The following is a 16,729-nucleotide window of genomic DNA, read 5'->3' as shown; positions in this document are numbered from 1 at the left end:
GTAGAAATAGATGTCTATTGTAAATGTGAGTTTTAGGATGTAAATGCTATGAAACAATAGAGGAAGAACACTATTTATTGCATTCACTGAATTTTTTTTTTCTGGCTAAAATGATTTTTTTAAAGCTTAAATTTAAACCGTTTGATCTTAAAGGCTGAAATGATAAAACAAATGCAGAGCTATTTGAAAAGAAATTTACTTATTGAGGTTTTAAGATAAACTTCAATTTTCCATTTATTATAGAAAATATTTAGGATTAGAATTAGAAAAAGGTTCATCATCTCCGTGAGTCATTAAACTTTCTCTAAGAAATAGAGGAATTTGATGATTAAAAAGCTTAAGGTTAGATAAAAAAAGTAAATACCTAAGAAGTACAAAAAGAAGTGAATAAGCCAATGGGAAAAAAGTCCTGGCAGCTGCCCCGCTGGTGTGGCTCAGTGGTTGAGCTTCGATGCATGAACCAGGAGATTGAGGTTCAAGTCCAGGTCATGCCTGGGTTGTGGGCTCGATCCCCAGTAGGAGGTTTGCAGCAGGCAGTGGATTGATGATCTTTTCTCATCATTGATATTTCTCTCTCCTTCTCCCTTCCTCTCTGAAATCAATAAAAATATAATTCTAAAAAATCCTGGCAGCAGTGCTTAGCTGTGGTCCTATTAAGGACATTGGTTTTTCTTTGGCAAACAGGACAGCTCCCGCGGGGTCAGTTCTTCTGTCCAACACCTAGGCTTGTTTTTCAGGTAAATATTGTTGGCATTCCAATGAGCACATTAGAATCAACTTATTACATATTTCATATTTATATCAAATTTACATATTTAAAAAATTTCAAATATATAAAAGCAGAGAGATTAGTGTAATGGATCCTCATGGCCCCATTATCTTGCCTTCTTCAGTTACCCACATGCTGCCTTCATATTTCATCAGCCTTCCTACCTGCCACTTTTTTGGTTAATACTTTAAAGATGTTGTAAAACATCATGTTGTTGCACCCATAAATACTTGAACATATATGTCAAAAAAGATAAGGACTTTAAAAAAAGACCATTTCCTAGCTGGTTTAGCTCAGTGGATAGAGTGTCGGCCTGCGGACTGAAGGGTTCCGGGTTCAATTCTGGTCAAGGGCACATACCTGGGTTGCTGGCTCGATTCCCAGTAGGGGGTGTGCAGGAGGCAGCAGATCAATGATTCTCTCTCATCATTGATGTTTCTCTCTCTCTCTCCCCACTCCCTTCCTCTCTGAAATCAATAAAAATATACTTAAAAAAAAACATATAGAAAAGATAAGAGGGATATAATTATTATATCTAACAAAATTAATATCATCAAGTACTTAGTCTTTGTTCCATTTTTACTAATTTTTTTCAAAAAGTCTTTTTATATTTGTTTTAATAACTACAGGATTTAAACAGTGCCAACACATTTTACTTGGTTGATATGTGAGGTTTTTTTTTTATTATTGACTTTTTTAGAGAGGAAAGGGGGGGACAGAGAGAGAGAGAGAGAGAGAGAGAGAGAGAGAGAGAACATTGAAACATCAATTTGTTGTTTCATTCATTTATGCATTCATTGGTTGATTCTTGTATGTGTCTGACCATATCCATAGCCTTGGTGTGTGCGGATGACACTCTAATCAACTGAGCTGCTTGACCAGAACCTGGTTGATGTGTTTTACTAGGTGTACTGGTTAATAATGGCAGATTTTGTAATCAAAGAAATTACGATAATTTCAAAAGAAACATCAAAAGTGCTTCATTCAAAGTAGTGTCCATCGCTAGCTACACATTTCCCCCATCTTTCAGGTAATTTGTGGATACCGTCCCAACAGAACTTTCCTTGTTTTGAGGCAAACCATTCAGAGACCCAATGAGTGGAGGCCAGAGATGGGCTGCCAAACATCCTACAGTGCAGGAGACAGCCCGTTCTTTCCCCCAGATGGCCAACATGCCAATAGTGCTGAGGTTGAGAGAGCCTGTGTTAGGTGCATGACTGAAAGAAGGGGAGAGGGATATGAGCATAGAAGGAATTGCATGTTACTGACTAGCAAAGGGAGCTGCCACTCCGGGGGAAGCTTTAAACTCATTTGACTATTTGGTATGTTTTGAAGTGCTTCTCAGAAAGTGCATGTGCTATTGATCGTAACAAGTGGTAATCTGAAGGAGCAAGGTCTGGTGAATATAGCGGGTGGGTTAATACTTCCCAGGCAAGATCTTTTAACGTGTCTTTAACTGGTTTTGAAGTGTGTGATTGTGCGTCATCATGAAGCAAAATTACTTTGCCGTGTCTTCTGGCCCATTCTGGTTGTTTCATGATCAAAGTGTGGTTCAAATTGATTATTTGTTGTCAGTAGCGATCAGTATTAACGGTTTCACCTGGTTTTAGAAGCTCATAATACACCACACCTTCCTGATTCCACCAAACGCAGAGCATTGTCTTCTTTCCAAAGCGATTTGGCCTTGCAGTCAATGTTAATGATTGACCTTGATCAACCCATGATTTTGTGCATTTGGGATTCTCAAAATAAATCCACTTTTCATCGCCAGTCACAATTCGATGCAAAAAAGACTTTCCTTCGTGCTCTTGAAGCAACATTTTACTGATGACTTTTGGGTTTTCCATTTGTCTTTCATTCAGTTGATGTGGCACCCATTTTCCTTCCTTTAAAATCTTTCCCATTGCTTGTAAACGATTGGAAATTATTTGCTGAGCAACGTTTAATCTTTCTGTAAGTTGTTTTTGAGTTTGACACGAATCTTCATCCAATAATGCTTGTAATTATTGGTCTTCAAACTTTTTCCATTGACCTGGACGTTATTTGTCTTTCACATCGAAAGCATCACCTTTAAAGCGTTTAAACAAGCGTTCACAAGTATCTTGAGATGGAACATGTTCAGCAGCAGTTTTCTTCAAAATAAACTAATGAATTAAAACTTCCCACAAATGCTCCTTTTTTGGCATGAAATTCGACAGTTTTAAGCGTAAAAATATCTATGATGTTAACGCCTTCAGAAAATTTGACATATGAAGTTCTGAAGCTTGTTGTCAATACAATAAAATAGCATACATATCAAATCGCATATATATCAACATATGTGTAACTCCATCTATTGAAAAAAATCCACATTATTAACTGCTACACCTAGTAAGTTGCTTTTAATCTGCACATTCTCTTCCCTCAGCATCCTCACCCTCCCCCCCAGCTTTTTTTTTGGTGAACCTGGGTCATTTTTTAAAAGAGTTTTCTGTTTTTTAGTTATGGCTGTATTTCGTGTCCTTATGGTGTCATTTAACATGTTTCCCTAGCTGTCATATTTCCTGTAAACTATTAGTTAAGTCTATAGACTTCATTAGATTCAGGTTAAGGTTATTTATTGCAAGAACATTTACATATTGCAAGAATGCATCATAGTGGTACTATATTCTTTATGTTTGTTTTTTTTTTTTTTTGCATCAGGTGACCTGTGTTGTCTGGCTGTTCTACTTTTTAATGAAATTAAAATATATCAATAGGTTCCGGTGTGTATTACATATTTTCGAGTATTTTATTTAAGCCAGATGTTTTTAGTCACTTTAAACTTTTTTTCTTCAACAATGAAGTACATTATTATTATCCCTAGTCTATAGAAGGACACAAGTTAAATCTACCTGCCTATGTCTAATTTGCCATTAATGTTGCTTGACAGTTATAGATGAGGATTACAGTAAAAATGAATCTTGTTAGCCACCCTGGGATTAGAATGTAGCTTCCTGAAGACAGATGTCTTATGTTTCTTGCTCATTGCAGAATTCCCAGCATCTAGAGCTGTACCTGTCATTCAAATATGAGAGCAGTGGGTCTCAGCTGGGGATGATTTTGCCTCCCCCCCCCCCCCAAAAGGGGATATTTGGCAATATCTGGAGACATTCTTGGTTGTCACCATTGCAGGAGAAAGGGGGGGTGATACTGGCATCTGATGAGTGGAGGCCAGAGATGGGCTGCCAAACATCCTACAGTGCAGGAGACAGCCCGTTCTTTCCCCCAGATGGCCAACATGCCAATAGTGCTGAGGTTGAGAGAGCCTGTGTTAGGTGCATGACTGAAAGAAGGGGAGAGGGATATGAGCATAGAAGGAATTGCATGTTACTGACTAGCAAAGGGAGCTGCCACTCTGGGGGAAGCTTTAAACTCATTTGACTATTTGGTAAACTCATGCCTGGTATAGGTAAGGGGTTGACCGAGGTGATTCAATTATTGGTGGGATAACTAAAGACAAAAATCCAGTTATTTTGTAGTGAATGGCATGTTTTCCCGCTGCTCCACATAGTTCTTTTTTTAACCCCTTGTGTGAGGAATTAGTTTAATGGTTCTTGACACACACTGTAGCTTGTTCCTTATGGCCTTGGTCTTGTGTTGCGTTCTCTGCCTTTTTCCCTCATCACGTTGCTGCATCCTGTCAAATCCCACTTTGAAGCAAACATCACTTACAGAAGAACATTATGAGACGCTGTATGTGTCCTACAACTTCCCTCCTAACAATACCCACCTTCTGCGTGAACGTGATGAAGTGATGAACGTGAACTGGCAGGTGCCTCGGAAGCTTTGAAAGGTTGCCGATCTTTTCCCCCGTGTTATGTTTAGCAACTGGAAGTGTAGTCATTTGGATTTGACACTTTTCCTGGTGACGTGCCAAATGTATCTCATTTTGACTACCCAGTTGTTGCCTAAGCAAATGCTTTTCTTTCAGCACAAGGAGTAATAAATACATTGTGATGGTCGAGAGTGTGGGCGCTAGAGCCAACCTGCCTGGACTGGAACCGCAGCTGGCACAAGCGCATGGCACAGAGCTGCAGACAGCTTTTCTCACGATTGCCCTTGAATTCTGCTGCGAGTAACCCTGCCACCTTAGGGGATGGGAGGTTGGAGGCTGTGGAAGGGAAGTAACCGAACCCCCAAATGGCAAACTAACACAAGAAGCAAAACCCCCTCCCACGGACTGGACAAAAAAAAAAGATGTACAGTGGACACGCATTTGGTGTCTCCCTCTTTCTTCTACTGACTTGAGGGAACTTTCCTTTAACTTTAGTGCTTAGAGGGCTGAATACCAGCCCTCTGATTGATTTTGACTTTCAGCAGTGTGTTCATTACAACAGTTTCCCATGTGAGGGGACCAATGAGCTGTTTTGTGATGTTTTTAGTAAAATGATTTCACCTAGAGGAAACTTTTAAAGCCTACAAATTGGAATGGGACTTGAGGGGAAGAATTTGCCAGCATTGGTCAATATTATGATTTATAGTCCCAGACAGTTTGCAATGGGTGGCAAAGAGATATAGCTCAGAAACACATTGGGTTGGAAAATTGAGGGGTGCTGTGGCTCAGGATAATACATTTTGTATGGGGAACTTGTCATTTGTATTAACAGTATTTAATGTTTGCTTTTAAAAATCCTCACCTGAGGCTTTTTGGAGAGAGAAAGAGAGAGTGAGGGACAGAGAGAGGGGGAGAGAGAGAGATGGAAGTTGAGAGAGTAACATTGATCTCTAATGCTTACTTTTTATGCTTCATTGCCTAGCAGACATATGGCTATGATGTAAGAAGCGTGTAGAAGCTGTTCAGATACAAATTCATTTTTATTGAAAATGAAATTCCCTTGATGGTTTTTCTAAGTGTTCTCATTTTTCCCACTTTTCTTTTCAGCACCCTTTAACTTTTACTCTTTGCCCAGTAACAGTTTTCCTTCTTTGCTTCATCTTGCTTGTCCTCATTTTGAAACAAAAACCCCAATAAATTTACTTCTCTCCCTTTATCTAGGCTGTGGTATAATTGATTTTATTTTTCTTCTTTAAATGATAGTGTAGGGCAGCGGTCACTAACCAGTTGGTCCGCAGACCACTGGTAGTCCGTGAGGTCCGTGGCGACCGCTGGTGTAGGGGGTGAAGGGAAGGAAATAAGAGAACAGTTTCCTTCAGTAGTTCAGTTTCAAAGTCTACAGTTGTCAGTGCGTGCGTGCCTCTGTGTGTGTGTGTGTGTGTGTGTGTGTCTGCTGCACCATCATAAATTGTATGCAGGGAACATAACCTATAAATGCATGTTTGCATCTATTTTGTTTGTAAACAGTTTTATTGAAGTATAATTGGCATACAGTAAACCACATATTTATAGCGTACATTTGGATAAGTTTGACGTGTATGTATCTGTGAAGTCATCACCATAATAAAAATAGGGACCCTCTCATCACCCCCCAGTTTCCTCATGCCCCTTTGAAACCCCTTGCTCTCATACCGCTCTCTTCATTCCTTCATTCCAGGAAGCAACCTTGGTCTGCTTTCTGTCACTATATAAAAAATGTTGTATTTGCTATAATTTCACATATATAGAATATTGTCATACAGTCCTATTTGTTTCCTTCAACTCTTCTTTCACTCAGCAGAGGTTCACTTATGTGAATTATGTTGTAGCATAGTTCATTCCCTTTTGTTGGTAATTTGTGTTCTATTATATGGGTATCTCACAGTTTTTTTAATCTGTTCACCTGTTGATGGATATTAGGGTTGCAGCTTTTGGCTATTAAAAATGAAGCTACTAAAAACAATAGAAATGTTTAAGGGAGCATAGGTTTTCATTTCTCATGGGCAAATCAGATTGTCTGTAACATTTAAGTCGTATGGTCGGTGTGCCTTTAACTTCTTGGTAACCTGACAAACTTTTTCCCAAAGTGGTTGTGCTTGTTCACATTTCCACCAACAACATGGAAGAGTCTCATTTTCTCTGCATCCTTGCCAGCTCTTGCTATGGTCAGTCTTCTGGATTTTAGCCATTCTACCAGGGATGTGGTGGCATCGCATCGTGCTTTTCAATTGATGCTTCCATAATGACTAATGGTATTAGACATTTTTATGTGCTTTTTTGCTTTTTATATGTATTCTTGGGTGTCTGTGTCTTTCACACAATTAAAAAAACTGGGTTATTTTTCCTCCTATTGTGTTTTGGTCATTGTTTATAGATTTTGGATATAAATCCTTTCTCACATAACGTGCTTTGTAAATGTCTTCTTCAGCCTATGGCTTGTCTTTATTCTTCTAAGAGCATCTTTTAAATGGTTTTTAATTTTAATGAAGTCCAATTTATCAATTTTTCTTTTTATGGGATGTATCAAGGAAATCTGCCTAATTCAAAGTGACAAAGGTTTTCTATTTTCTTCTAGAAGTTTTATAGTTTTAGGTTTTATACTTAGAACTGTGGTCTATTTTGTGTTAATTTTTGTGATGATATGGGGTGTGGATCCAAGTTCACTTTTGAATATGGATGTCCAGTTGTTCCAGTACCTTTTGTGGGAACAATTATCTTTTTCTTCCCTGAATTGCCTATTGAGATGATCATAGAGTTTTTCTTTTATAGTTTTCTAGAATGGTTAGTTGCATTGATTTTGTTTTAATACTAAGGCAGTTAAATTTTTGTTATAAGCTCATGATGTATTATCCTTTTATATCTTTGTGAATTTGAGTTGCTAATATTTTATTTAGAACTAGAGGCCCAGTGCATGGATTCATGCACCGGTGGGGTCCCTCATCCTGGCCTGCGCCCTCTCGCAATTCGGGACCCCTTGGGGGATGTCAGACTGCTGGTTTAGGCCTGATCCTCAGCTAACCCCGGCCCGCTGTGCCTGCCACCACCACTCAGTAGTGTTGCCGCGGAGTCAGGAGAGGCTCGCGCCACTGTAGCTGCACTTACCAGCTGTGAGCCTGGCAGCTGGTGCCCATTGGTAAGCTGAGCTGCACTCCCACTGTGGGAGCGCACTGACCACCACGGGGCAGATTCTGCATTGCACATCTGCCCCCTGGTGGTCAGTGTGCATCATAGTGACTGGTCGACTGGTCGTTTGGTCACTTAGGCTTTTATATATATACTAGAGACCTGGTGCACAAAAATTTGTGCACTCGGTGGGGGGGGGGGGTCCCTCAGCCCAGCCTGTGCCCTCTCGCAGTCTGGGACCCCTCGGGAGATAACGACCTGCTGGCAGAGGGCAGGCCCAATCCTTAGGTGCAGCCCCTGGTTGGGCTCAGAGCAGGGCGGATTGGGGAGTTGGGGCGCCGCCCCCTGTCATGCACAGAGCAGGGCGGATTGGGAGGTTGCGATGCCACCCTCAGTCATGCTCAGGGTAGGGCCGATTGGGGGGTTGGGGCACCGCCCCCTATCACACTCAAGGCAGGGTCGATGGGGAGGTTGCGGCGCCACCCCTTGTCACGCACAGAGCAGGGCCAATCAGGGTTGGGGCTCTGCCCCATGTAACGCACAGAGCAGGGCCCATCAGGGGGGTTGGGGCTCCGTACCCTGTCATGCACAGAGCAGGGTCGATCAGGGGGTTGGGGAGCTCCTCCCTGTCACACACAGAGCCGCAGGGCGATCAGGGGGTTGGGGAGCTCCCCCTATCAGGCACAGAGCAGGGATGATCAGGGGGTTGGGGTGCCTTCCCCTGTCACGAACAGAGCAGGGCGGATAGGGAGGCTGTGGCCCCGCCCCCTGTCACACACAGAGCCTCAGGGCGATCAGAGGGTTTGGGTGCTGCCCCCTGTCACACTGATCCCGGAGCCAGGAGGCCTCTCAGCTCCTCTGATCCTGGTGCTGGGAGGCCTCGCGGCTCCGCTGATCCCAGTGCTGGGAGGCATATTACCCTTTTACTATATAGTATAGAGGCCTGGTGCACAGGTGGGGGCTGGCTGGTTTTCCCTGAAGGGTGTCCTGGATCAGAGTGGGGGTCCCCATTGGTGCCTGGCCAGCCTGGTGAGGGGATGATGGCTGTTTGCAGCTGGTCACACACCCTTCAGGGTGGGGGTTCCCACTGGGGTGCCTGGCCAGTCTGTGTGAGGGGCTGAGGGCTGTTTTCAGGCTGGCGGGTGACTGAAGCTCCCAACTCATCCTTTTTTTCTTTTTTTTAATTTTTATTCTGGGCCAGCTTTAGCTCTGGCTCCAGCTCTGAGGCCTCTGCTGCTGAAAGCGGGTATCTGGTTTGTTTGGGTTCTATAATCGAAACACTGTATCAACTCCAGCTCTGAGATCCCGGCGGGCTGAAAGCAGGTTTCTGGGGTTTTGTTTAGCTTCTATATTTGTAACTATGTTTCAAACTGCAAGCTCAGAGGCTGGCAAGGCAGGCGGGGAACGTTGGTTTCCTCCGTCACTGAAGCAAGCAAGCCTCATGTTCGCTTCAAGCTGCCTGGCTGCCGGCCACCATCTTGGCTGGCAGTTAATTTGCATATCTCTCTGATTAGCCAATGGGAAGGGTAGCGGATGTACGCTAATTACCATGTTTCTCTTTTATTAGATAGGATACAGTTTCATCTATATCCATTATATTGATCTGTAGTTTTATTTGTATGTCTTTAATTTGGAACTAAGGTAATTCTTATTTCAAAGGATGAGTTAGAAAGTATTCCCTCTCACATTTTCTGGAAGAATTTATATATAATTGGTGTTCTTTCTTTTTTGTTTCCTAGAATTCCCCGGTGAGGTTATCTGGGCTTAGAGTTTTCTTACTGGTAAATTTTAAAGTACAAATTGAGTTTCTCAAATAGATGTGGGAATACTTGGGAACTTTGGGAATTTGTGTCTTTCAAGACATTTGTCTATTTCATCTGAGTTGTTGAATTTGTGTAAATTAAAACTGTTCATAATATTATCTTATTTTTTAATACCTTTAAAGGCTATATCAATTCTGCAACTACCTCTCTTATTCCTAACATTGATAATTTGTGATTTCATTATGTTATCTCCTAGTTATTCTGGCTAGATTTATCAATTTCATTGATTATCTCAAAGAACTGACTGAGTTCATTCATTTTCTGTCTTGTTTTTATTTTCTATTTTACTTATTTCTGCTGTAATTTTTATTTATTTATTTTTCTGTTCTATTTATTTGGGGCTTACTTTACTCTTTTTTTTTCTGGCTGAGATGAAAAATGAAGTAATTGATATAAAACCTTCTTTTCTAATATAGATATTTAGCAGTAAACATTTATTCTCAAATACTGCTTTACTAACATTCCTCAAATTCTGATATGTGGTGTAGTGCACTTAGTTCAAAATATTTCCTAATTTTATCTTCCTTGGGGTTTTTCAGATATATTTCTGTTACTGATTTCTAATTCCATTTTTATTGTAATCAGAGCAATACCCTCTATAAATGGAGCCCTTTTAAATTTATTGAGATTTGTTTCATGCCCCAGAATATGGTTGATAATGTTCCATGTACCCTGGGAAAGAATGCATTTGGGTGGAGTGTCATTTAGGTAAAGGATGAACCAAAGACGAAGTTGGTTGATCGCTTTGTTCAAATCTTCTGTATTTTAACTGATTTTCTGTCTCCTTGTCCTATCAGTTATTGAGACAGAGAGGTATTTACATCTTGGCTATAGTTGTAGATTTGTCTGTTTCTCCTTGTAGTCTCATCAGTTTGCTTCATGTACTTTGAAGCTCCTTTTATTAGACCCATTAACATTTAGAATTCTTATGTCTTATTGATTAATTGACCTCTTTATCAATATGAAATGATCTTTGTTCCTGGCATTTTTCTTGGCTTTTGAATATGTTTTCATTTTGTGTGTGTGTGTGTATCTTTGATGTTTTTTTTTTTAAGCATTTGAAGAGGAATTTCTGGATTATGTGATTTAAATATTTTAAAGGTTCTTAACATCTTGCCAGATTGCCCTCCAGAAACTGTACAGATTTATACTTGTTCTCAAAGTGTTTATAGAGTTCAGAGATCTGGTCTTTTAAAATTTTATATTTGTATAATGGTAGAACTGTAGCTTTGTGTTGACCATAGGATAAAATATATGGCCATTTCTGTAATCTCTTTTTGTAGAAAATTAAAATGGTGTGGGTGTTTTTTACTATTTATAATTTATTTTTTTATATTGTATTGATTTTTTACAGAGAGGAAGGGAGAGAGATAGTTAGAAACATCGATGAGAGAGAAACATCGATCAGCTGCCTCCTGCACACCCCCTACTGGGGATGTGCCCGCAACCAAGGTACATGCCTTTGACTGGAATCGAACCTGGGACCCTTCAGTCCGCAGTCCGCTGCTCTGTCCACTGAACCAAACCAGTTAGGGCCATAATTTATTTTTAAAATATTTGTTTTTATTGATTTTAGAGAAAGAGGAAGGGAGAAGAGGGACAGGGAGATAGAAACATTGATGACAGAGAAACATTGATAGCTGCTTCGTGCACACCCCCTACTGGGGATTGAGTCCACAACCCGGGCATGTGCCCTGACCAATCCAGTGACCTCTTGGTTCAGCCACTGAGCCACACCGGCCGGGCTGGCGTGGATATTTTTCAAGTTGTCCTCAATTTCACTTCTTACCTATGTTTTATTGTTTCATAGGCATAAACCAAAAATGGATATCATATACTTATAATAGGGATATGTAAGAGGAAAGGATTGATTTCTTATCTTTTCTATATATATTTTTGTGGCATTTTCAATTAATATATTAGAGATGATTTGCAAAATTATGTGCCTATTTGATTGAATAGAAGGTTTGACTTTAAGTTAATGAGTGGAAGGAGTTTTATATATAAAATCTTGTAAAGGTACTAACCAAGATTAAATATAAAATACCATGTGCTTAGGTCTGATAGGAATTTGTGGGTGCTTAACTTTGATAGTGCCCGGTGCAGATAGCCCTTAATAAAATAATCTGTTTGATATATGTATATTTTGATATGTAAAAGTATTCCCTAGGGAAGTCCTACGCATTACTAAGAAATACACAACATATTTAATATCCTTTATTAAAGAATGGACACAAAGAGCGGTGACCAATGTGGATTTGTTTGGTAATCCTATGCTGTCCTTTTCACACAGGAGTCTTCCGGAGCCTCTTATGACCTATGAGTTACATGGGGATTTCATTGTTCCAGCCAGTAAGTATTGCGTAGAGGTGCAAAATACAGTGTTGTGGTTGGTAGTGTGTATAAGCTGTAATTTCCACATGAACATTGAACTTCATTACTGTAATTTGAATTTAAGAATAGAAATCACTTTTGAAGATCTTGGGTTTCTTTTCTCTTTTAAAAGGTGAAAAAAAGGGACAATTAATAAATTCATTCATTCACATGTACTCATTGTCTACTGTGCCCTAGTCCCTTTCAGATACTGGGTAAGTAGAGCCATGAAAGAATTTCTGCCCCAGGAATCAATTTTCTAGCAAATATTGGTGCATACACACCTCCCACTATAGGTAAAATATATAATAATGGCATGAGCACAATGCTATGGGAACATGGATCTATTTAACTTGTAGAAGGTTAGGGAGATGAGCAGATATGGAGAGATTAGTAGTTTGGAAATGGCTTCATTTAGATATTTAGATGGAAATTAAAGGCAGAAAAAATACTTTGAGATAATGCCAGAAGCCCACACAATATTTGACAGAGAATGAATTATATTTGATAAAATTTTAAATGAAAAAGGCCCATAGTTGGTAGAATTTTAATTTGTGATGAAATTTTGGGTGAGTTATACTTATTTGAAGTGTTCTTGTTTTCTGTTTTATTATCGTACACCTGTTTTTATATTCGACACATAGTGTTCAATCATTATAGTCTTCTGAAATACACTGGTGTTAGGTATTTAATAGTTAAGGAAATGAAGGTGGAGAGATGTTAAGTAATTTGCCAGATTATAGGGATCTTTAAATTCAAAGCCCAGGCTCCACTAGCTAAAACCTGCAGTTTGGTTTTCACAGGTGCACCGACAGTAGCTCTAATTGTATTTTCATTTACTTTTTTTTCCCCCCCTTGGATGTATTCCATAGTTCAATCTGCTGTTGGAAAACGTCGAGCAGTCCCTTTGGGGCCTGTGTCACTGCTGCCCGAACATTGCTTTAAATGTTGCCTTTTTGTGAGGTCTTTGCTCAGACCCACGTGAAGGTTCCTAGTATGTTGCGGGAAGAAGCCATGTATAAGCCTGGTTAGAATATCCATGGAAAATAGGCTTTCAGTAATGGGGCAAAGTATGGTTCTATTCACTTTTGTTTTCATGTGGGAAGAGGATTTTTTTTAAAGAGAATTTGTGTGATGAAGGAAGTGGGGGAAAGTTTTCTTGGCAGAAACTCAAGCAAATGCTTAGTTGTTTTGATTTCTTCCCTGTGGCATTTTTGGCACACAGGGGAAAGAGAAATTAAACTCCACTTGGAGGACCATTGTTTCATGTTGTGCGCCTTGGGGACTGGAAAAAGCAGAAGCGTGCCAATTTTAATCTGGGATCCTTTGAGAATTGGAGAAAGATAAAGTGATTATGGAATAAGTTTTAAGTCACCACAAGGGAGTATCATTATTCTTACTATCAGGCCTGGTAACTGAAGCCAGTGTGTTTGAAACTCTAATATCAGTGTATTTTACCAGATGAAGGCCTTCTAAGAGGAGGAATTTACAAGTGGTCCTGGAGTCACTGGTGGTGGGGATGAGTTGGAAGAGTTTGTTGAGGGTATCCTTGAGCAATGTGATAGAGGAGATTGTATAAATAAAAAAGGTATCACCACCCTCTAGGCCAGAACCTTGTGTTTTGCTTCCCGATTTTGTGGGATGCTGTTACAGAGCCTTAACAATTTGAATAACAGGCCTGTTCCAAAGAAAAACTGTAGCTCCTGTAATTATTGGCACGTATTTGCACCTAAGTGGAGTTGCGGTTGGAATGGACCTGTAGTTACCATATTTAATGAGGAAAAAGTACATCTATGAACCAGGTGTATTTTAGAGGCCAACATTTCTAATTTTTTATTTGAGTTTTGTGAGTTCCGTTCTCTGTACTCACTTTTCCTCTCAGGAGCAGGTCCTCTAATCTCTTGCATGTGTACTTTCAAGTATTGAACAAAACAGCTATAGAAATCAGGTGGCCAAAATTAGTCTCCCTTTTTGAATATTGTTGGAAAATTAGGATTGCAGTTAGGGCTCTCATTGTCCATTACCAATGTCAGAGATGGCCCTGTTGTGCTGAAGTGTCTGTTAGCTGAGCTCACTGCTAAAATTACCAAGCATCACCAGACTTTGTTACCGCCTCTCACCCCAGCATGGAAACAGAGCTCTGATTCTTTTCATGTGTGGTAGTTTCCATCTGTTCATGGTGTTGAGATAGTCTCTTCTCCTACCCTCCCTGCTGAGAGCTCTGAAGGTTGCTCTTGGTCCTTTCGTTTCCTGTTGTACGTTTCTTTCCCGTAGAGTTCCGTTGAGAACCTGTGAGTTAATTTCTGACGTGCATGATACAAATATGAGTTTTGTTGGTTGTCACCACAGGAAGCAAACATTTTTTTTATTTTTCCATTCTTAAGAAATACTGACTTATGCATCGGGGAATTAAATAGTTTTCTTTCTTAGAGATAATTAAGAGCATTAACTAAACCCGCTCAGCTAAGAGAGTTAACTAAATTTGCTGAAAGGAACTAGAAACCATCTGTATAGAAAAACAACTCCTGTGTTTCTCCTTCCATCACACACACAATACTTCACTTCTGACACTCCCGGTTACTAAATGTGTGGGTTCCCCCCGACCAAGCAGTGTTGGGACACCAGCAGAGTGTCCTGCAGTTCAGTTCCGTTCTGATTCTTTCTACCTAGAATTAGCATCAGATCCCACAAGTTAAGGACTTAGTCCCACAAGACTGCCCCCGCTTCAGACACTAGTCGGAAGCCTCAGGTTACCCCCAGTAATTCCGGGTTCTCATAACCTCCCTTTGATCTGTAAGTTCTGGCAAGGTTTATAGCACTCAGGGGAACACATCGTAGGTTAACAGCTTATAACATAATGAAACAATAAAGGATACGGGTGAACAGCCAGGTGAATAGGGCGCGGTTTGGAGGTACCCTGGTACAGGAGCTGTCCTTGTGCAGTGGGGTGTTCCACCACCCCAGCATGCGGGAATGTCCATGCACTCGGACGCTCTTCAAATCCTGTACGTTTGGGATTTTTATGGAGGCTTTATCATGAATGCAATGTGGATTATTAACTCTACTTCCAGCTCCACTTGCCTCTCTGGAGAATGGGGGGTGGGACTGAAAAATCTGAGCTTCTCATCATGGCTAGAACTTTCTGGTGATCAGTCCCCATTCAAGGGCCCACCCAAAGTCACCTCATTAAAACGAAAGATGTTCTTATCACCCAGGAAATTCCAAGGGACTTAGGAGCTTGGTGTCAGACATCCTAACACTCGATAAATTATGGATGGAGGTCCTAAGAGCTCAGTGTCAGAATCTGGGGTCAAAGACAGTTAATATTAGAACAAAAGATGATCTGAGCACCCCTATTTATAAGGAACCTGAGGACAGATTATATATACATATATGTATATATATGTATATATATACACATATATACACACACACACACACATATATACACACACACATATATACACACACACATATATCCTATCTAATAAAAGAGAAACATGGTAATTAGCCTACATCCGCTACCCTTCCCATTGGCTAATCAGGGTGATATGCAAATTAACTGCCAGCCAAGATGGCGGCCAGCAGCCAGGCAGCTTGAAGCTAACATGAGGCTTCCTTGCTTCAGTGACGGAGGACTCCAACGTTCCCCGCCTTGCCGGCCTCTGAGCTTTCAGTTTGAAACATTGTTACAAATATAGAAGCTAAACAAAACCCCAGAAACCTGCTTTCATCCAGCTGGGATCTCAGAGCTGGAGTTGATACAGTGTTTTGATTATAGAACCCAAACAAACCAGATACCTGCTTTCAGCAGCAGAGGCCTCAGAGCTGGAGCCAGAGCTAAAGCTGACCCAGAATAAAAAAAAAAAAAAAGAAAAAAAGGAGTAGTTGGGAGCTTCAGTCACCCGCCAGCCTGAAAACAGCCCTCAGCTCCTTACCCAGACTGGCCAAGCACCCCAGTGGGGACCTCCACCCTGAAGGGTGTGTGACCAGCTGCAAACAGCCATCATCCCCTCACCCAGGCTGGCCAGGCACCCCAGTGGGGACCCCCACCCTGATCCAGGACACCCTTCAGGGCAAACCAGCCGGACCCCACCCGTGCACCAGGCATCTATCATATATAGTAAAAGGGTAATATGCCTCCCAGCACCGGGATCAGCGGAGCCGTGAGGCCTCCCAGCACCGGGATCAGTGGAGGCGAGAGGCCTCCCTGCACTGGAATCAGTGTGACAGGGGGCAGCGCCCAAACCCCCTGATCGCCCTGCGGCTCTGTGTGTGATGGGGGCGGGGCCACAACCTCCTTATCTGCCCTGCTCTGTTCGTGACAGGGGAAGGTGCCCCAACCCCCTGATCATCCCTGCTCTGTGCCTGATAGGGGGGAGCTCCCCAACCCCTGATAGCCCTGCGGCTCTGTGTGTGACAGGGTGCGGCGCCCCAACCCCCTGATCGGCCCTGCTCTGTGCATGACAGGGGGCGGCGCCCCAACTCCCCAATCGGCCCTGCTCTGAACCCGACCAGGGACTGCACCTAGGGATTGGGCCTGCCCTCTGCCACCTGGGAGCAGGCCTAAGCCAGCAGGTCATTAACTCCCGAGGGGTCCCAGACTGTGAGAGGGCACAGGCCGGGCAAATTTTTGTGCACCGGGCCTCTAGTATATATATATTTAACACCAATCTTTTGAGAGAATATAATGGACTTTTAGTATAGAAATTTATAAGATGTAAAAACAGTTTACTTGGTCTACACAGGAATACAAAAGACGGTACCAACCTGGGGAAGGCTCTTACTGCATGGTGATTGCTACCT

General features: G+C 41.4%; 1 protein-coding gene across 3 annotated transcripts in view; it reads left to right on the top strand.

The window, feature by feature from the left end:
- The window catches only part of ARHGAP10 (Rho GTPase activating protein 10), a 262,224-nt gene that overhangs the window by 167,915 nt on the left and 77,580 nt on the right, over nt 1-16,729 (top strand). For all 3 annotated transcript variants that reach the window (XM_059697888.1, XM_059697887.1, XM_059697886.1), the window contains one exon: nt 11,844-11,902. In XM_059697888.1, coding sequence (XP_059553871.1) covers nt 11,844-11,902 — 59 coding nt within the window. The remainder of the gene's footprint in view (nt 1-11,843; nt 11,903-16,729) is intronic.

This window comes from Myotis daubentonii, chromosome 5, assembly GCF_963259705.1.
Source record: "Myotis daubentonii chromosome 5, mMyoDau2.1, whole genome shotgun sequence".
Lineage (NCBI taxonomy): Eukaryota > Metazoa > Chordata > Mammalia > Chiroptera > Vespertilionidae > Myotis > Myotis daubentonii.
The sequence above is the reverse complement of the archived record's forward strand: the minus strand, read 5'-3'. Positions and strand labels throughout refer to the sequence as shown.